Here is a 20,747-nt window from a genome sequence, read left to right as displayed (position 1 = left end):
ACTACCGGCACATGACATGATTAGGAAGAGATGGATGGGTGATCAACTTTTCAAGCGAAGCAAAAGCGTCCCCTTTGCACACTTTTATCTCAAGTCTCAACTGAAAAGAAGAAAAGAGAGCATCAGATCAATCCATGTCCTTGCTGCTACTGATCCCTCACTGCAAAGCTTAGTGCTTCATTTTAAGTGATGGCGGGAGAATTTCAGGAACCATTTAGCCTCAGCAACTGCATTAGCTTTGAGGTAACTTATCTTGTTCTTGAAAGTTATCTAATTTTGTCTTGACGTCTTATTTTTATTTACTTGTCACCCATCAATTTTACTTGGAAAACTTTCATGTTCTCTCGTTCTGGGAGGAAGTTATCAATTTTTCTTCATTGTTCAGCAAAAAAAAAAAAAAAAAAAAAACTTTTAGTTTGTGATACTTGATATTGGCTTGCTTGAATTTTTTTTTTGCTTGTTTGATGATCTGCTAGCGAGGCTATATTATGAATTTGTTAACATTTCTGGATTGGACAGGTAGATTCTCTGCACTCTGGGTCCATATCCTTTGGAAGATTTGAGAGAGAAGACTTGTCTTGGGAGAGAAGATCGTCTTTTTCTCACAATAGGTATCTTGAAGAGGTTGAAAAATGCTCAAAACCAGGTTCTGTAATCCAGAAGAAAGCTTATTTTGAAGCCCATTTCAAGAAGAAGGGTATTCTGCGTCCGGATTCACTTGATGGCCTGAGTGGGAGGGGATGCCAGAACTGCGAAGATGACGAGTACGGAAATTTGGGTCAAGGAGAAGAAGATGATGATATGAACGGAAGTTGCAATTATTCTCACCGTGAGGATGATGTGCTGGAAAGTGTGGACTGTGACGAATTTGATTATGGAAATCAAGGAGATCAGTTTGATCATGTAAATGATGAGAGTCATCGTGCTTGCTTTGATGAGAGCCCTGAGGATCCGGATTATCATGGACAATTAGAGGTCATTGAATGTGAAAGAGAGGATCGTATTGTTCTGTCTTCTGAATCTCCAGTGGAAGCTGCTTTGGATGATGCTAATGTTTCGGTCAAAGGTGTGGGTGAATATGTTAAACCTGAGGAAGCACATCAAATTGAAACTGGACTTGACGAGTCGCATCTCAATAATGACAAACAAGAGATGGAAATGAAAGATAACATTAATGATAATGTTGCTAAAATAGATGAATCATCTGTGACAATTGTTCTGTCCCCAAAAAGTGGAACTGCCAAGGATCTTGACAACACTAGTCCAGTGCATCAACAAAATCTTTCTCCAAAGGTGTGTAAAGAAATAAAAAATACTACATGACTAATAAAAAATAAACGAAGCACGTATGCACAGGGACACAACACGAACAACAAAATGGCAGTAATTCAGTTTAATCTTGCTTTCTGCTATGTCAAACTCATGCCTATATGCTCTTACTACTGTTATTCTTGCTACTGCTGCTGTTGTTGACAATTTCCATCCTTGTTATCATTTTATAATCGTGCTAAATTGACCCTGATATGCGTTTCTTGATATTTTGTCATCCCAGCTGAGAGATTATGTGGAAAGTAAATCCACGAACCCCAGAATGAGGTCTCCGATTAATGGCAGTCAATTCCAGAAGATCCTTAACAACGTGTCAAAAACTACTGCAAAAACTCAGAATAGAGGAGAAGGAGAAACACCACAAAGAGCAAAATCAGAAAAGCAGTCATCACGAGCTACCACTCCTACTAGACGTGTGTTGCATAGAGCTAAAAATGAAGAGGTGAGCATTTGGATTAATTTGTTATCGATATTCTAAACTGGCTGATTTTTCATTTTCAATTTGACTTTATAGTTAAAAACGCTCTTTTTGGCTTTTGCTTTTATTTACTTCAAATTTTATTTTTGTGCTCAGAATTCTGAAAGTGGCAATTTAAGGTTACATCTTGTGAATAGAAGGTACTTTCTGATTCGTGCAAATTGCAAACCTGCATCTTCCATGTTTTCGGCCTTTAAGATGTCTGTATTGTTGTGCAGTGAAAGGGCATCAAGAGTAAATAAATTTGAATCTCCACCATCTAGATCAAAAAAAGTTGAACCTATGTCTCATCTAAGAGCGAACAGGTCCATAACATACATCATCAGTTGATGCTCTAATGGTTTAACATTTTTTATTTCCTGAACTTAGATATAGAGTAATTGTGATGCAGAAATAAGCAGATTGTTAATTCAATAAAGCCAGACACAATGCCATGCGCTGCAGCCTTCAGTTTCAAAAGTGATGAAAGAGCAGAAAGGCGAAAAGAGGTGACCAAGCTTGCTGTTGTTCGGAATTTAACTATTCTGTGGCTAGCAGTCAAATTTAAATGCTCAATCCTTTTCTCGTTTGTTATATGATTCAGTTCTATATGAAGTTGGAAGAAAAATTGCATGCTAAGGAGGCAGAAATGAATCAGATTCAAGCAAAAACACAAGTACGTAAAAAATTCTCCAATAGCTGGCTCTTGTTGTTGTCAGTAAGTGCATTGATATTGTACTTGCTCTTGTGATACTTCATTATGTCAAAAGAAGATTGCTACATTATACGCAGAGTCTTCTACAAAGCCAAATTTTAATAATCTTCTAAAATTCTCTAATTGTGATATGGATCATCCCTCAATGAGAATGAAGCTTGTAATGGACTCAAGCGTATCTTATAGCAATTTGATATATCTTTTCCATAATTCTATCTGTATCTGATGCATGAATTACTGTGTTTGTAGGAACAGAAGAAGGCTGAAATTAAAAAATTCAGGGAAAGACTTAATTTTAAAGCTGCACCCATGCCTTCATTCTATCGTGTTGCTGTATCACCAGGCTCTGATGGGAACAAGGTACAGCGCATTAGCAGTTTTGGCATTTTGATGCTGTCTTATTATAGCCTATATCTATGGATACATAAGTAATAAATTCAATCTGCAACGTTGTGTGGGTGTGTGCTTGGTAAAATATTGTGGTGTTTGAAGTTTTTCTGCTTTCCATTACAAGTGATCCTAATTATTGTAGATATGAGATCTGCATACCGTCTTAGTTAATCTTAGGGTTATTGTGTACTTGGTTTTACTCAAAAACTGTGTTTTACCCTGATCTCACTTGTGGAATTGGTTTGCTTCTTGTTTTATTTTAATGCAAGTCTCATAAACTTAATTTGATATGAATCTCGCCAGCAGTACATATGTGCGTGCTCATTCACATATTTACAGATATATATTGTTGTTGAGAAAGAACGATGTAGTGGACAACTATTTATGAAGAGGAAACTAATGTAAAATGAGAAAGTAAATAATTTTAAAGCGCCTAGTTAGCTTCCTCCTGCTGTTCAGATTGCATCATGTTGACTTCTTGAAATTGCAAGAACTACACAGCAATTTCAGTTTCATAGCATTCGGATAATATAAGTTGCCACCAAGGAGTTGTAAATGTTGTTGGTTCGCCTTACCGTACATTCACATTGTACCATCTTCATCTTAAGATGCTTTGAAGTGTTGTGTGTTTACTTGATATTTGTTCAAAGCATATTTTATCACCTCATAAAAAGTTATTTGCCAAGTGTCCAAGGTGTTGATAGAATGGTTCCATCTGTTAGACATGGTTTGAAGCTGTAATACTAAGAATGGTCAAAGCGAAATGAGTGTAAACTTACATGTGGTTATGCTTGTAGGACTTAGTTATAAATCAGAGAGAGATTGGTCATGGATAGAAAAAAGAAAGAAAGGTCAGTGAAATGACTAGCAAGTTCTTGTATTATTATTCTCTCTCCCTGGGGCTAAAAAACACGCACATCTATAACAAACTTGAAGGATGAAACCCTATGGAATGTATGGGGAATCCTATATGAACTTTCTACTTATTGTTAATAATAGCATAGTAAAAGAAAATGTGAGAAAAAAAAGGTGTTCTCAAGAAGGAAGGTATGTGTTGTCATCAAAATATGGTGATAGAGATTTTATGAGAATGTCATTAAATTAAGGTGGCTTTCATCACCAGATCATTAGTTATATTCTCTATAATGTATTTTCACACCCATCAATATCTTCATAGTTCAGCCTCAAGCCCTTCTTTGTAATTTTGGAAGTATGACTGTTAAGGCTGATAGTTTGTTCTTTTCCTCGAGCAGTTCTGTGTTTTGTTATCTGCGCTTTACACTATTAGTTGGCAGAAATAAATTCAGCTTTTGTACTTCTATCTCAGGCTTCACCATCTAAAAACAAACCAGCTAAAGTACAACACAGGTCAACAAGTCCAGGGAGTGGAGCTGCTGCTAGATCACAATTACTTTCAAGGACTGGAAATGACCAAGTCGTCACTGCTAATGAATCTGTAAAACCTACTAACCAGCGGGATCCCTCAGGAAGGACTGATCATCAGGCAAGAAATGTTTCTGGGGCTCGTGAAACTAAACCAACCAACAATAATAGGCGCAAGCCAGAAGCTGTAACTAAAATTGGTGTCACTGGTAAGAATGAAAGAGGGAAGGTGAAGGATGCTAGTTTGCAAAGGCATCAAGTATCAGAAAATACCAGAGTATCAAAAGACCTGAAGGTTGAAGGGAAAGCAAAAACGAGAAGCCACAGAAGTAACAGCGAGATGTTGAGGAAAAGTATAAAACACATTGAAATTGGAAGCAATACTGGAAAGGGTAATCTAGCTGTTGGTGTAGCCATCCTGAATTGAGTGATTTTTTATATTTTCCAAATATACGACACAGTCGTCTATCATGATATTGTTAGCCTGTTTGATACCATGAATTTGAATACAAGTCCAATGAAGCGAAGGTCAAATCAGGACAGACAACAGCTATTCATTATCAGCGGCAACGAAATGACAAATTGTCTCAATCAACTGACGGTAATAGCATTTTCCCTCCATGTGTGCAGCGAAATCAACAATGTCGATGGAATAGGTAAGAATGGCAGCTTGTTTCCTTTCATTCTTGCTACCTCACCAACAGAAGTGAGTCTAGTTTGTATCAGGTGCCTTGCCTCTTGCATTACAATCTGTGCTGAGCATCTGATATATATGAATGCGATAATGGCAGCAAATCATATAGTAAAAACCATGAACTTTATTTGATTTTCTTTTTCAGGTACAATGAACTATGTGTAACCCTTGTTTACGCGATGAAGCATTTTTTATACTAATTCATTAAAAGAAAAAACGAAGCATCCATATATTATGAAACTAGATTATGTCCAACCTATGAATGTCTTGAAATGGGGGAGGCTTGATTCGCCAACTTACATCGATGGTCTGTATCACGAAAAAAATCTACAACGAAGGACAATAAACAGAATGGAGAAAGAAGGTATGCCAGGAAATGATGTCACAAACCTTGGACAAATCACCCTTAAGCAGAACTTCTAAACTGTGGCAACAGGATCGCCCTTATGCAATAGAGAGGCTGCGTGATGATGCATCCCATTAAGTCTATAACAACAGGTATTTGCATGCTAAAATTAGGCTTTAATGCTTGCATTTGATCTACTGGTAATTATTACAAAACTTGACCGCTACCTCAAAGAGTGGTTCCTTTCATTGATAGAAATGGTGGGCCGAAAATATTAAAGTTAGTCTTTATTTGTGCTTGAAAGATGTGGCCATTATGCCGGAGAAAGTGTGATTTCTGCTCCAGCACATTGAAAATAACCCTCTCGGCTAAATGGAAAGTAGGACCCAGGAGGCATATCCTTTGCAAATTTAGCCAAGTGATGGGTAAAGAGGCCATTTGATGCGTGTGTGTGTGTGTGTGTAAGCTAACCTGTAGGATTACTTAACTAATTCCAGACTTTTACAGATTGACTAATATTAGTGTTTGCCTGATCATTTAAAAGAGAATCTGATATTCTTAATATTATATCATGAGAAATGATATTCTTTACTTTTAAGGAATTTCATCCTGCTGATCATGTTGCAGGTATACTTCACATGAATCATGATTTGTGTGACCTATTTTATAATTCGCCAAGGAGTAACCAAATGCAGTAGAGAAAGGACTATTGAGAATTAAGATATGCATCAAGTAATTTTGTTTTTGCATTTCAAAAACTTTTTTTTTTAAAAAAATATATTTTTTATTTTTTCTTTATTTTAAATTAATTTTAAACAAACGTTGGACTCCATAATGGAGTAAATATTCTTAGTTCCTAAATCTCCATAAAAAGAATTACTAGTGTCTTTGAGAGTATATATAATCGGAAAAAAAAAGAGAGAGAAGGAAAATAATGCTACTAGAACCATGATTTCCTTTCTCTCAGGGTAGGTGCATAACCCTTAATAAAACTATGATGCTTTTATCAAGAGATTCAAGACATGTAAACAACACCAATGTAAGACATAAGGCCTCCGCGAATTCTAGAATCATGAATGTTCTAGCCCACCACTATGGTTCATATCTGTATGATTAAATTTTCTCATTCAAACAAAACAAATGACTTAATCGATGTTAAATAATTATTTTAACCAAAATTATTGAGGTATAAATAAAATAAAATTATAAGATATAATTTATTTTATTCTAATGTAGTAGTTATAAAATCTCCAAGAACATCGAGAAAAAAAAGATTTTCAGGAAAAAAAAAAAACAATACCACTGTCCATAAGAAAAAAGCAAAGAAAGGAAAGCAGATTACTTTATAGCTTAATTAAGAATCACCAAACGAAAAGGCAAACTTCTGGGACCACCTCCTCCGCATCTTCTAACACTTCACTTCGTCCCTTTTTTTCTTTCTATATATATATATATATATATATATATATATATATATATATATATATATATATATAAGTTTATGCCAGTTATGTTATATTCGAACAGCTTTCATACAGAAAACGAATCCATGTTTTCAGTCCAGCCAGAAACAAATTTTCGATGTTGGAAATTTTACTTCCCATATATACATAACGTTTGACTTAAGGAAGAAGATCCCTCGATCTCTAGTAGTCGGACCGATCCCTCGATCTCTAGTAGTCGGACCGATCCCTTTATAAACAAATATCCCTGATGTTTATTTTCCGAGCTAAAACAAGTAAATACCATATCCTATTTCCCTTTATAAACAAATATCGAAGTTCTTGCAATAACAAATTAAAAATAGGAAACGAACAACTAGACAATTCACTTGCAAGTAAACCCTAGCCAATCGCTTTCTACGTACAACTAGAAAAAACGTGGCAATTAAAATGTTGATACTGTATCCTCTCCCTCGCATGACATAAATTCAAATATTACAACTAATTAAACAAAATTATATATTTATTAGCATACAGGCGATAAAATTGCGTACATCAAATTTTTCAATCACTTTAACAGCCAAAAAAAAGATACAGAAAAGCTAAAGCAATAATATTAGATGTGGCCATCATAAGAGTTGACCTTGGAAGACTGGTTGCCGAAGAAACATCTCCTTGATGAGGAGGCTTCCTGTAGTAGAAGGGAAAATATGGCAAGATAGGATCAGGAGGTGGAGGCCCATTAAAGTTGTTACCAAAAGGTGGTGGATAGTAGTATGGTAAATTTCCAGTCGGGGAAGGGTATAAAGGAGGTGAAAATGTCCCTGCTGACTGAGATGGCGGAGACGGTGGTGTTGTGACAATCGGGGTACCAGTCCCGGTGGGGGGAGGATAACAAGGATAAGGACACTCGCCGCTGTCGGACGTGGTCAAGCTAGGAAGATTGACAAGTATGGATGTGAAGAAGAGGGCGGTGAGGATTAGGGATAAGTTAAAATCCATGTTGCGAGGGAGGAGATAGAGGAGAGGAGAGACTAGAGTGACTGATGAAAAGAAGGGGGTAGTGGGTGATGTTATGTGGTGTGACTGATTATAAACTTTTGGTTATTTAGTGTTTTGTCATGGCTCACAAAGTCAGGAAAAAAAGAAAAGGAAAAGGGGGCTAGCTAAAGGAAAGAAGGATTAAAAAGCAAGTTATCTCTACTATTGAGCTAGTGTCTTTATTTTGGTGAAGAGGTTAAGCCTAGGCAGGCACCATGAAACTCTGAACTTGACCCCCAATGACCTTAGCATGAAGGCATGGATGGGCTACTGAGATAATGATACAGAAAGCTTGTCGCAAAGATGTGCAAATTGTCATTTAAGTAATGCTCATGAGAAATAACCAATCAATTCTTCCTTCATCTGTTTATTTTTTTCATGTTCTAGTCTCAGCTAGCGCAGTCTTAGCTTCACAAGATGTGGCCTAAGAAAATTAGCTAGGACTTCAATGTTTTCTTCTGGTTACAGCTAGGCCTCCGTTTTGAAATGTAACAACATATTTGTCCTCTAACCAGATAAGATTTTTCTTATGTTTATAACTTGGAAAGATTCCCTAGGTATGAGGTCATTTTCAATCATCTACTTCCTTTTCTTAAAAAACTAGAATTAATTATAATGTCTCATCTACTTCCTGATAGTAAATAGCAACGACAGTGGATGGATTTAAACACTCTCAAATCACTACTTTGACTCCAAACCCTCCCTTTCACTGATACTCTTCCTCGCCCACTCTACCAAAATTTGCTGAAAACAGGGGCTATGTACTTAACTGTATTAGCGTTTTAGTGATGCGCTTGGTCACCGGCCGGACAATGACATAAACAAAAGATTTATATGATCAGTATATAAACATATATATATTTATCTCGTCAACAAACCATAATAATGAACATTGATCTACAAATAAAAACAAGTTTCCAAGGCAATGTTGATTTGAATAACAATGCCTCACATCACAGTTGCCAATGAGTGATCTACTTGGCTCAATGGTACTCACGTTGCCTTTTCCTCTGGAATCTGGAGTTCAAGACTTCCTTTTGTAAGGGGGAAAAAAAAACAAGAAGAAGAAGAAGACACCTCTCAGTTCGAAGGATAGCCATGGTTTGGATGACTAAGTGTATGTATTATATACTGAATGCTTCCTTTTCTAAGAACTGCTGCTCCTGTTGGTATAAATTATTTAATTGTACGTCACAAGCAAACTTTAGTTGTTGATTTTAAAGAGAGTGAATTTTTATATGGCAGAAGAACGTACTGGTTGAAATTCGTGTATGCCGTCTTGGATCATCACACACTCTGTCTTCAATATTCAAAAGCATATGCATTTTGAAGATCTCAATTTAATTTCCTTCGAGTTCTTATGTGGGTATGGCTGCCTGGAACTCATCAAAATTGTGCTTTCCTTTTCCCTCTTCAAGTTTTGATCTTGAAACGATGTCGATCGATGATATCTGAGCATAAAGATTCAACAAAATCAATAATTTTTTGAGAATTATATCATCCAAACAAACCCATCGGAGCCACATTAAACAGGATCTACTACTAGCTGTGAATTGAGGTTTTAGTTAGAAATGAAAATATATACCTACTCTACGATCATATCCTCTTAAAGATTGTGGTACTGTTCAATTATTGAACGAGCCAGTAGAAAAAGATAGCAGCCAGTTAAAAGAGTCCAATCTGATGACTTGTTATTTTGCTGGCTCTGAAAGTCTGATTCCATTCACCAAAAACTGATTCCCCAGGCAATAAAAAATCATAGGGTGGAGCTGGAAAATAAACAAATTGAGTGATCTTGACGTCTTCGTTAACTTCCAACATAAAATAATTACTACTACATTTCATGACCATATAATGGCTTCCCATATATAATAATTATTTATAGAACATCCACATTAATATTGGAACACACTAGAAATAAATAACTAATTAACCCTTACGCGATCTCCAGATAAAATTAATTAATAGCCCCTTCCTTTTACGGTCGCAATTAATTGGATTGCAGAAAGTGATCATGCAGTGTTTGAAAAATCGTGTTTTTTTAAAATTTAATTTTTTTTAAAATTAATTGTTTTTGTGTTTTTAAATTGGTTTAATATATATATATATATATATATATATATATATATATATATATATGTTGATGTGAAATATAAAATTTTAAAAATAAAAAAAATATTATTTTAATATATTTATATAAAAACAAAAACTTTAAACCATAACCCTACAACACTACCAAACACCACCTTCGTCTTTTTCCTCAATTTCATCGTGTCCATGGAACTAGCTTCGCAGTAGTTGCTTTCTTTCTTTCTTTCTTTACTTTTCCTTAAATGAGCACTTATTTTGACTTGTAGGAGGTAGTAGTTAAAGCTAAAATAAAAAAATGGTTCCAATTTCCAAACCCATCGAACATTTAACAGCTGTTAGTGTGCGTGTTTTGTTTTCATTTTCGTCCAGAAACAGAGTAGCTGAAATGAATTACTACAGGTCAAGGTTCTCAAAGCACAAACACCAACCTCTCATCCTATAAGCTTTATAGGATAACCTTCTTTGGGCTGTTTTATTTCCCTGGCTTGATAGCGCAATCCTTAATTTAATTTTCAAACTGAAGAAAATAGGATCATCGATCGAACCCCAAAAGGGTGACTGACAAAGTTAGTAATTTTCTTTATCTTCCTTCTCCGTTCCTAGTGGAGGCGACTGCGCCTCGTTGATTTCATCCATGGCAATTAATAAGAAAGAACAGTTCTTTTTAGGAGCTGTGGATTCTCTCTACATGTGTGTGTGTGGGTGTGATAAACTCAGCTTGTCTATCTATTGTCTATACACCCATTTTAATCACACAGACAATATTCAGATAAACCACACAGACAATATTCAGATCGATCAGTTCCCCTTTATTAGCATTTCTTTTTCTTTTTGTGCAGCAGTACAGGTTGCTGTGTTCTATTATTTTCGACCAAGAACAATTGATCATCGTACGTATACATGAAAAAGGTGAATTCTACTTTTCTTCTTGACATTTTCCAGTCGGTGTGCAGGACGACTTTTCCACCTCTCTCAGTTGTTTTTTTTTTTAATAGTGATAAAATTCTACCATAAGTAAAATTTATATAAAAATCTTTAAAATTAAATTAAGGTGTTAAACAAGTACAATAAAGGCAATTTTTAGAAACCGTGATATTAAACAAACTATGGACAAAATTAGGACTTCCCACGCCACTTAATTATGTAATCAATTACCATTGAGCAAGTCAAGTCAAGATAAGAGTTATTTGGTTTCTGACAATTTTATGCACTGATGCCGGAAAAGTGCAAAACATTGGCGTGCAGTTTCATAATTAAGCAATTATACATCAGTGTGACGCCCGATAACATAACAAAAATATAATAAATTCAAATGCACCCATTACTTGCAAATTTCATAACCAAAACCAAGTTCATATTTGGCATTTTAATTACGGTTTAAAAAAATTATAAATTATAGTTTTCTTCTCAATTAATGTTCTAAGAATTTTTTTTGATGGGACTTATACAAAATTATGACATATATTAATTAATTAAACACTTTCAAACTCTAATTAAAGTAAAATTGAGTTTCAATTATATTTAACTATATTTTTAAATGAACCTTTAAATCAATTAAAAATAATGCAGTACATAGTATTTATCAATTGAAAATGTATAAAAATGATATTTTTTATATTATTTTTATTTTTTATATCAATACATTAAAACAATTAAAAATTATTAATTTAGTGTTTTTTCAAAAACAAATATTAAAAAATACTTAAAAAAAACCACGTTAACAAACACTTCTTTAGAATTAGTGAAAGATAAACTTGAAAAAAAAAAAAGGCAAAGCTAATCAATCAATCATGTTGCATAAAGGGGGGAAATAACCTCGTCATTAGAAAGGATCTGGTCTTTGTTTAGGCAACCAACCTGGAAAGTCATCAATTGCTAGATGTTCAATGTCCAGGTCACCTCCTCGAAAATCGAACCCCATCTTCAACGATTTTTCGCTACTGAGATCTTGCAGAAAGAGGTCAATTTTGGGCATATCAGTGGAGAGGTGAGCAAAAGTCGCAGATTATTCGGCAAAAAATGACCGTCAATTAAGAACCCAATTGATATTCATAGCCTGGCTTAAATTCATTCTTCTTAACTCCTGCTACTAGCCATCTTCTGGACGGCCCTGTCTTTACTTTCTTTGTGACCTGTTCTTGTTTTTTATTTAATCTCGTTGATTGTCAAAAAAAAAAAAACTATATTAAACATGATACATTATTATATCTGTAAAATTAACTATGAAATTAAGAGACCCAGATGAGAGTCACGGCTCCTCTAAAATTTAAAATGCTCTCTTAAAGTTGAAAAATGATTTTGATAAAACTCTTACAATGTGTTTGGAAGCCAATTAACAGGGGAAAGAAAGAGGGAGGATTGAAAGTGAGGGGAAAGAAACATTTAAAGAGAGAAAACAGCTTTCTCTTCGATGCTTGGATGGAGGGGAATTTGGAAGGAAAGAATGGATAGTGAAAATTGATGCAATTACATTTGTATCCTTCATGGTGGCCAGGGGAAATTTTTGTTAGGGTTACAATAGGTAATTGCACACGTTTTCCCTTCACTTTTTGGTGGGCGCACGGGAAATTTTTCCTTCCTTCCTTCCTTCTCTCTCCCGAACAGAGGAAAGACTTTCTGTCCTTATTCTCATCCCCCCCATTCCTTCCTCCGACTTTTTACTCTCCCAAACAATACGTTGATATTTTTATATATATAATGGTCCCTTTTAAATTAAAAAAATCACTTTAATCCATTTTTTAAGTTCTATCATGAATTAGTTTGAATTTTAACTATTAAAATTTCATTATTGCAAGTAGTAGGTAATTCGAATGTTTTTAAAATTATGTGTCTTCTTTACTAAATGGAGCAACCTAAACCATTGATTTTCTATCCGAGTATTAAAATCAATAAAAAAAAGTCTGGTTTACATGGGGACGCTAGTTACCTTGGCAACTATATGCGATGTTTAGAATTGTATTTCAAACATTATTTTATAAAAATAATTTTTTTATTTTTTTATATTTTTATATCATTTTTATGTGTTGATGTTAAGAATATTTTTTTAAAAATAAAAAAAATATTATTTTGATGTATTTTTAAGTGAAAAACACTTTGAAAAGCAACCGTTTTTCTTTTCTTTAATTTTTGTTGTGTTTTTAAATCGTTTTAATATGTTGATGTTAAAAATAAATTTTAAAAAATAAAAAATATATTATTTTAATATATTTTTAAACAAAAAAATAATTAATTTTTTTAAAAAATATTGGAACAAACGTGCTCTGTGCTCCCAAACATTCCCCAGTTAATTTGATCAGTCTTTGATGGTTTCTCTGCAAACTAGAGTAATGCACAACCACTTTAACCACCTTCTTGTAACTTGCAAGACAATTTTGGACCGAGTTTACATAGTAATGATAGAAACGAAAACCAAAAGGAAAAGTAAAAAGGGGAGAGAGAGAGAGAGAGAGAGAGAGATTAGGCTTAACTACAAGCTGGCAGACTTCACCGATGACCCACCAGACCACTGTCTGTGACTGGGCCCTACAATTTGGTGAAACCGAAGTAGATCTCAGAAACTGTACCTGACGACATCTGACACATTTGTGATCAGAACTGATTTTATCCACTGACACCAAATCAGATGGTTGTCATCTTCTCTTTGATTTCGAAGCATTTTCTAGTAACCAGGATTCGTGACATCTGGGGCAAGAAGGCCTTGCAGGGACAGATGGCGCCATGCCCAGTTATCCAAGCTCTGGATTTAGTGCATCCAAGCTATGGAATTAGTGCAATTATTCTATACGGTTGTACTTCTTGTGATTATAATTTAAAAAGATAGATTTAAAAAAATATAAATTGTAGTTTTTTTTGTAATTAAAATTTTAAAAGAGAATTTTTAACGAAATTAATGTAAAATTACAATATATATCGATCAATTATATATTTTTAAAACCATGATCGAGACAAATCATAATTTTAACTATATAGATCTCACAAAGACGGTGGGTCAACTATGGCTTTTAAAAGCTTTGCATCTTGATAACCAAAGATGGACTTAGAAGGGGATTTCTAAGAGAGAGGAGGGGGCGGCCCAAGTTAACACAGATTATTTTGTCTTGGGATTTTTTTTTTAATTTCTCGACGTGGAATCAATTGTTTTACACAAATCCCAATGATTGTGTAAGTTTTGTTTGAAATGACTTTGGGTTAAAAGTATTGAAAAAGGTTTATAACTTTTCGAATGTTACAAGTTATTCTCATGGTGATGGGCCCCTTTTCAATTTCTTCTTTGATTTTTGGATCTCTTGCCATAGACCACTCTCCCCATCTGATGACCATTTGTCCAATGAAAGCATTAATGACTTGAACGAGTTTATTTTCAGAATAAAGGACTGCCTCTTGACAAAGACAAGTTTTTTATTTATTTTAAATTATTTTTTTAAAAATTATTTCAATATATTTTCAAATAAAAATCATTAAAAAGACAACACAATTCTAAATACACTCGCATTATCTAGTCAACTTGATTTTTTCCACAAACTAACTAATCAAGGTATGTCCATCAAGAACGAACCCTACATTTTAAAATTGGAATCATGTGTCCAGATTATGGAGGAGATTCCTAAAGACATCACCGACTAATGGTGGGCCTAATTGAAGGCAGGTTTTTAATTAAAACAAACCAGTGTGGAGATGCATGCTGGTGGTTCATCCATTAAACCATCCCAGGCCAATAATCAAAGATAAATATTACAATATATATATAGCACCTAATTATTCTTGTAAAAGTTTACATTTAATTTATAGACCCAGAACCCAAAATTGATCGTATACTTTTCTTTCATTTATCAAACCATAAATCATGACCAGATTAGCAACATCAACATAACTAATTAAAGAAAACAGGACGGAATTAAAAGAAATTAAAAATTGTTGCTGAAACGAAATTACGAAAAGGGAAGAGAAGACTGTTATTCAAGATACTGAACAGTTTAGAGATAATAAAGCAAGAACCAAGAACATCTTAGCTATGAAGTTATATCCTTTTGGACACGAAAATTCTTTATCTTGTTGTCCCTGGACTCTTTGATCACGCCATCTCGATTAACTTCTATAAATTCAGGCCTCAAACGCCAAATCTTACAAACAGTGATCCTAACAATATCCCCAATCCAATCAAAACTTGCAAAGTCACGGTTGGCCGGCCAGCAGCCGAGAAATCGTTGTCAATAGGGTACAAGTTCCCTGGTGGACCAGTTACGTAAATAAAGGATGGTGCGGGTGGGGGTGGAGGGCAGTAACCTGATGGTGGCTTCTTTGGAGTCGGTGGTGGCAACTCTGGAGGAGGAGGTGGTGGTGGACACAATACTGGTGGAGGAGGCGATGGTGGTGGAGGACTTGGATTACATGGCGTGCACTTCTCTTCAGTTGGTGCAGGCACGGTGGTCTCATCAAGCTTCCTTGAATCTAAGCCGTGAACGGGTGCCGCAACAAAAAGAAACATGCTTAATAGCATCAAAGAGTTGAAAAAACTCATTCTTAACAGCATAATGAGGCTAGCTAGAAGTTAGAGAATTGCTAGAGAGATCAATATGGTGGAAGGATTGAAGGAAAGGGGGCTTGATAAGAGCTGTTTATTAGGGTCTTAGGTGCATGGAACTGTGATATAGCCACTAGTCTCAAAAGGTTGTACGGGAATTTGGTGATATTTGATTATTAGTATTCAGAAATGCAGTGAGGGAGACTTGTTTTTAGGGACCTTTTCTCTTTGTTTCTTTCTCTCTCCCTCCTTTGCTAGGGTGTTGCCTTTTCTCATACGGCAATCCATAGATTGCACGTGGATGGTCCAGCGTTTGGGGCCCACCATCTACACCGTTCCGATCAATATATTTATACATATACGAGTACGAATTCTTATAGTTTCTCCCAGTCATTGTATAAAAATGCGTGTAATTTCTTTTCATGACAAGGAGAGTCAAATAGAATTAAATTCAACACTTTTTCCATATAATTTTCAAAATAGTTTTTATATTAGTTTATTTAGTTTTTTTAAATGATGATTTTAAAATCCACATAAAAAAAAATAAAGATGAGAGCAAATTTTATAATCAAATATATCTTTTAATATTATTATGTGTGTATAAAGTTGAACTTCTCTTTATATATACTTCATGCATTGAGGGATTAATATATATATAAAATATACAATTATTAATAATTGATCAAAGATGTAATACAGTCCCTTCCAGCTTGTGCAAATCATACGCGTGTGGTTGGTAGCAGCACTATCCTCTAATTGTTAACTAAGCTTTCTTCATCCAGCAGAAATTAAAAAGGACATGGTTACTGTATCTTGCCAAGATTGTTATGGCAATTAAAGCTATGCAGGGTGGAATCGTATACCTTGCAGCGAAAATAAAGCTATACCTTTCTTGAATAATAGAAATTTAGCCAGCCTAGCTCTGCTGTGCTTGAAATTCCGTATTCTTTGCGGAGATCTTAGAATAAAAATGTATAAGATCAAGTAGCAATATAAATATATCCGCGAGCAATACGCCGTATAAAAATGTTTTAGATCGGGGTGTCCTTAGAAAAAACTACCCCAGTTTTAACCCACGGTTTACTTATTTAAATTAAAAGAAAATAAAAAAAATATAGGAGACGTGATTCAAAATAATTGATAGTTCAGGGGTCTTTATAAGTTATAGGCAGATGAAAACAACATCAGAATAGATTTCCCTTGATTACTCTCCCTGTTTTAATAATTTATTAAGTTACATTGTGTGTTTGCGAAATAGATTTAGTTGGAATAAATAGTTAATTATCATCCTTTTTTTGCATTAAAAAATAACTTTTACATAAAATCATAGTTTTTAAACCCAGCTCGGTAGCCGGTCAGGTCCAAGATCCGGATTCTGGGTTTTGGCAGTCACCGAGTTGTCCGGGTAATTTTTTTTTAAATCAAAACAACATCGTTTTATTAAAAAAACAAAAGTCAACGGGTTGTAACTGGATTTTTGACCAGGTTTTGCCAGGGTCAACTTGCTGAGTCAGCCAGGTCACACCAAGTTTTTTCTTTTTCTATTTTTTCTTCAATCCGGCCAGCTTACAACTCCGGATTGGCCGAGTCTCAGATCAACCAACCTAGCCGAGTTTCAAAACCATATTTAAAATAAAAACTAGACCCAAATATCAGATGAATAATACAACGTGAATTGCGTTGTACGACTTTGAAGCCCATATAAAAGCAAAAAGAATTCTTCAAATATTATATGAATTTGAGTCATATTGTGATTTGATCAAGATTTGTTTTCATCAAACCCATAGTAACAGAGCAATTCGGTAATAGTTAATTATTGGTTCTAATTCAGCTGACTTTATAGATATGGAATGTTTTGGATAAATTATTAACACAGAAGCAATTTCTTTCCCCACTAATAATCTCTCTTAATTGATTAATTTTTTCCATACATGTTTGGTACCAATTTTATTTTCGGGGCAATGCAAATAGAAAATGTAAATACATGTGGAGATTTTAAAATTCGTGGGGGGGCTGGCGCGGACCTTGACTCTTGATCCTATGCTCATATTCTCTCTCAATGAATCTCTTGTAGCGAAAGCCCATCGCTCTGCAAATCTAATTGAAAAAAGAAATTTAATTACTTGCTTAGGAGAGTAGAAGTAGAAGTAGGAGTAGAGGTAGGAGTAGCAGTAGGAGTAGGAGGAGTAGGACCAAGGGCACTTTCATTTGTCAAAGCAAAGAGAGAAGAAACCTACCGGTGGCTGTTTAATATTCCTCCCCCGAGCATACGTCGAAGTAGCCACCATGAGGTTAGTTGAGAGGAGCTTGACTTTCTGAAGTCATACAGCCACCATAATTGATTGCAACTAGCATTTGTTTTTGTTTTTTTTTTTGAACTTATTAACATAAATGTCTAGTATATATTTTTATTAATTTTATAAATTTTAAAATTAATAACTATATAAATATCTCATAATTATTATAAAATAAATTTAAAATTTAACTGAGTTATCCTAAAAATAAATAAGCATTAGTTCATAGAATCCATGATGGTGCAAGCAAACCATATCCATGTGTCAATTCAGACGTTCAAAAGGCCCTTTTTAATACTATAATATTTACATTTACCAATTCTATTTACCTGTACATAGTCTCCAAAAGTGTTTTGCAACGAAGTAAGAAAAATCTGAAGGCTTTATTTATGGGCCTCTTTTTCTTATGTGAAGAAATACAGGTCTTTATTTTATTTTAGAAAGAAGAAAAATAAATGTCAACAATTAACGTTTAATTTCCAAACCATCGATAGAAGATAAACGCCAGAAACCAAAACTTGGCCCGTGATTCAAGGAAGAAAATTCATTGGTCCAATATTATGCCAAGTCAATGGTAAAATCCAGAGCATTGACCTGCAAAACATTAGTTTTTTTTTTTCTCTTTGAAACTATTAATTACTTTTCTCTAGAGAAAAATAATTAATAGTTTTCAAACAATTCCGACCACCTACAAAGTACACATTCATAGAAATAAAATCTCAACCGTTAAAATCAAATCAATACCTAGAACTTCATTATGGGGCTCGATTTGATGTTTTTTTTTTTTTTAATCTCCCAACAATAAATCTTAACCTTCTCTTGAAAAGATTTTTTTATAAATTATGAGAGGCTGTAAGAAAATGATTAACCTCTTCTTGAAAAGAAGTATATTGTCTGAACACTAGCGGATGTGCTAAGGAACCAAGGCAGGAAGAATGCGATTGCGTGGACTTGAACTTGAAGATAAAGGAGATAAAAAAAAAACAAAGGGGACAAAAAGTTGGGGAATAACAGAATCCGACCACAATCATGGATGAGTGAAAGTGGGGAGAGTAGTTAACACTGCCCACCGGCCCATTTGCTTGAAGCATCTTCCATCCCCTTTCCTCTCGTTTTCTAGTCAACATCCGAATCATGCACCTTAATTTTGTATTTAAGCGTTGCTTTTGGAACCTTCCTACCTTAAACCTTCTTTTGGATCTCAGCATCACTGTTCCATGTCAATAATTGACTCAGGGGCTGTTGAGGAAGAAGAGAATGGACCACGAAAGGAATAAAACCCCACGTCACCATTTGGGTACGTCTAGAATTGAGACACGTTGTTTTGGGAACCTATAATTAACATGGCGTTCATCTAAAATATTTGCATCACTCAACCCGTTAAAATCAAATAAATTGCGTATTTTATATATGATAATAGGTTAAAAAAATTTAAAAAATAAATATCATAAATCGAGTAACAGATTAAAATTCTTAAAACTCGATCAAGCCAACTCAACCTATATATACTATGCAACTCATTATTTGTTACAATTAAATTAATTCTTTTATTTTAGTTGATTGATTTAGTTGATGTATTAACCCTATATTATCTGTTACAACTTATAATAGGTTTTGGGTTAATTTGTTGCACTCAAATCTTAGCTAATTAAGCTTAATCCATGAAAATTAATAATATAAACATAACATGTGAATATCAATAAAAAATATAATTCGGTTGATATTTATAAAATATTAAAAATTAGATTTGATACAATATAGACTCAATCCAATTATATTCATTAACACCTCTACTTTCCGTACACATTTATTTTCTATATATATATATATATATATATATATATATATATTATATCATTTTTGTTGTTTATTAATTCAAAAAGTTACCATGCTATAAAAATCATGAAAAAGAGACATGTACCACATGTCTAATCAAATTAATTAAAACTGATAATCTAAAACAAAATCAATCACAATTCATTATGGACACCATTAACGCGATAAAATACATTTTAATGCTTAAATTTTTATATTTGATTCTTGAGGTTGTATGTATTTATATTTTAATTCTAAATTTTATTTTTCTTACCTTTTAGTCTACATACAGTAAGAAAGTAGTAAGAAAATTGCTAAAAATGGGAAAAGGAAAGTGCCATACCGATATAAATATAAATTCCATGTCAATAAAAATGATCTTATTGTCATAATAGTTGTTATTGGATATGGGAGTTCAATAAAAATCGATTCGGTTTTGGTCTTTAATCATATCAAGAAAAGTTTATTCAAATATATAAAAGAATTATTTGATTTTATTTTGAATTTTTAGACTAATTAAAGAGTGTTTTAACATTAAAAATAAAACTAGTAAGATCTCTATAGTGTTTTTATGTATTTTTAAGTGAAAATAAATTGGAAATTAGATTTTAAAAATATAAAAAAATCAAACCCTGATTTTTTGTTCATTAGAGATCATAAAAAATTATTATAGTAGAGGAAGCATTGTATACAAGGCTAACAGTGTATTATATATATAAAAACTAGAATAGACCACTCATTAAATAAAAAAGAGACACAAGCTTGAGTCTTTTTCTTTGAGCATGTGCAGGCGTGCTCATCCTTCTAGACTGACGCATACCTGTATTCTAGATTTTTAGATTTCAAAGTCAAATATTTTTATGTATTTCAGTTCAAGTCAAATTGTCTACGCGCTTGCAAAACAGTTTATGTATTTCAGATAAAAATTCTAGATTTTTAGATTTCAAGTCAAATTGTTTTTGTTAACAACACTACTAGTATGTATTCTACTCGTTTTAAAGTACCATACCTGTATTCGTTTTATTAAGAAATAAAGTGGTGGGAAAAAAGAGAGAGGAGGGAGGTGAGAGATCAAGCCATGTAGTTTTCTTCCCGCGTCGGTGATAGCCCAGTGGCAATGGGCTCAATTACAATAAAACCCATAGCTTCAGAATAATCTACACTTTAAACATCTTATACAATTGGAGCCGAAGCCCGGACGGACCAGACGTCTTTCAAAAGTGGTTGTA

General features: G+C 33.9%; 2 protein-coding genes across 3 annotated transcripts; one reads left to right on the top strand and one right to left on the bottom strand.

Annotated features, from left to right (window-relative positions):
- Positions 1-4,808, top strand: LOC133696943 (protein WVD2-like 7). Of its 2 annotated transcripts, none has more exons than XM_062119242.1 (9): positions 1-243; positions 520-1,293; positions 1,553-1,771; positions 1,904-1,947; positions 2,026-2,112; positions 2,199-2,295; positions 2,391-2,462; positions 2,751-2,861; positions 3,689-4,198. In XM_062119242.1, exons 1-9 carry the CDS (start codon positions 190-192, stop codon positions 3,725-3,727), a joined length of 1,497 nt encoding a protein of 498 aa, XP_061975226.1. In that variant the 5' UTR covers positions 1-189; the 3' UTR covers positions 3,728-4,198. The 2 variants fall into 2 exon arrangements, with proteins under 2 accessions (XP_061975226.1, XP_061975225.1); XM_062119241.1 differs by lacking the exon at positions 3,689-4,198 and adding an exon at positions 4,219-4,808 and having other exon boundaries at positions 2-243.
- Positions 4,809-14,816: 10,008 nt separating this feature from the next.
- On the bottom strand, positions 14,817-15,652 carry LOC133695947 (formin-like protein 20). The gene has a single exon (XM_062117932.1). The coding sequence runs from the start codon at positions 15,416-15,418 to the stop codon at positions 14,996-14,998; it is 423 nt and encodes a 140-aa protein (XP_061973916.1). The 5' UTR covers positions 15,419-15,652; the 3' UTR covers positions 14,817-14,995.
- Positions 15,653-20,747: the final 5,095 nt, after the last annotated feature.

Source organism: Populus nigra, chromosome 6, assembly GCF_951802175.1.
Source record: "Populus nigra chromosome 6, ddPopNigr1.1, whole genome shotgun sequence".
NCBI lineage: Eukaryota > Viridiplantae > Streptophyta > Magnoliopsida > Malpighiales > Salicaceae > Populus > Populus nigra.
The sequence above is the reverse complement of the archived record's forward strand: the minus strand, read 5'-3'. Positions and strand labels throughout refer to the sequence as shown.

Excerpts from the sequence above, each read along its gene's own strand:
- LOC133695947 (XM_062117932.1), bottom strand. The coding sequence starts at position 15,418 with ATGCTGTTAAGAATGAGTTTTTTCAACTCTTTGATGCTATTAAGCATG.
- LOC133696943 (XM_062119241.1), top strand. The coding sequence starts at position 190 with ATGGCGGGAGAATTTCAGGAACCATTTAGCCTCAGCAACTGCATTAGC. Across the intron at positions 2,113-2,198 it reads TCTCATCTAAGAGCGAACAG|AAATAAGCAGATTGTTAATT; the intron begins GTCCATAACATA and ends ATTGTGATGCAG. Across the intron at positions 2,862-4,218 it reads CAGGCTCTGATGGGAACAAG|GCTTCACCATCTAAAAACAA; the intron begins GTACAGCGCATT and ends CTTCTATCTCAG.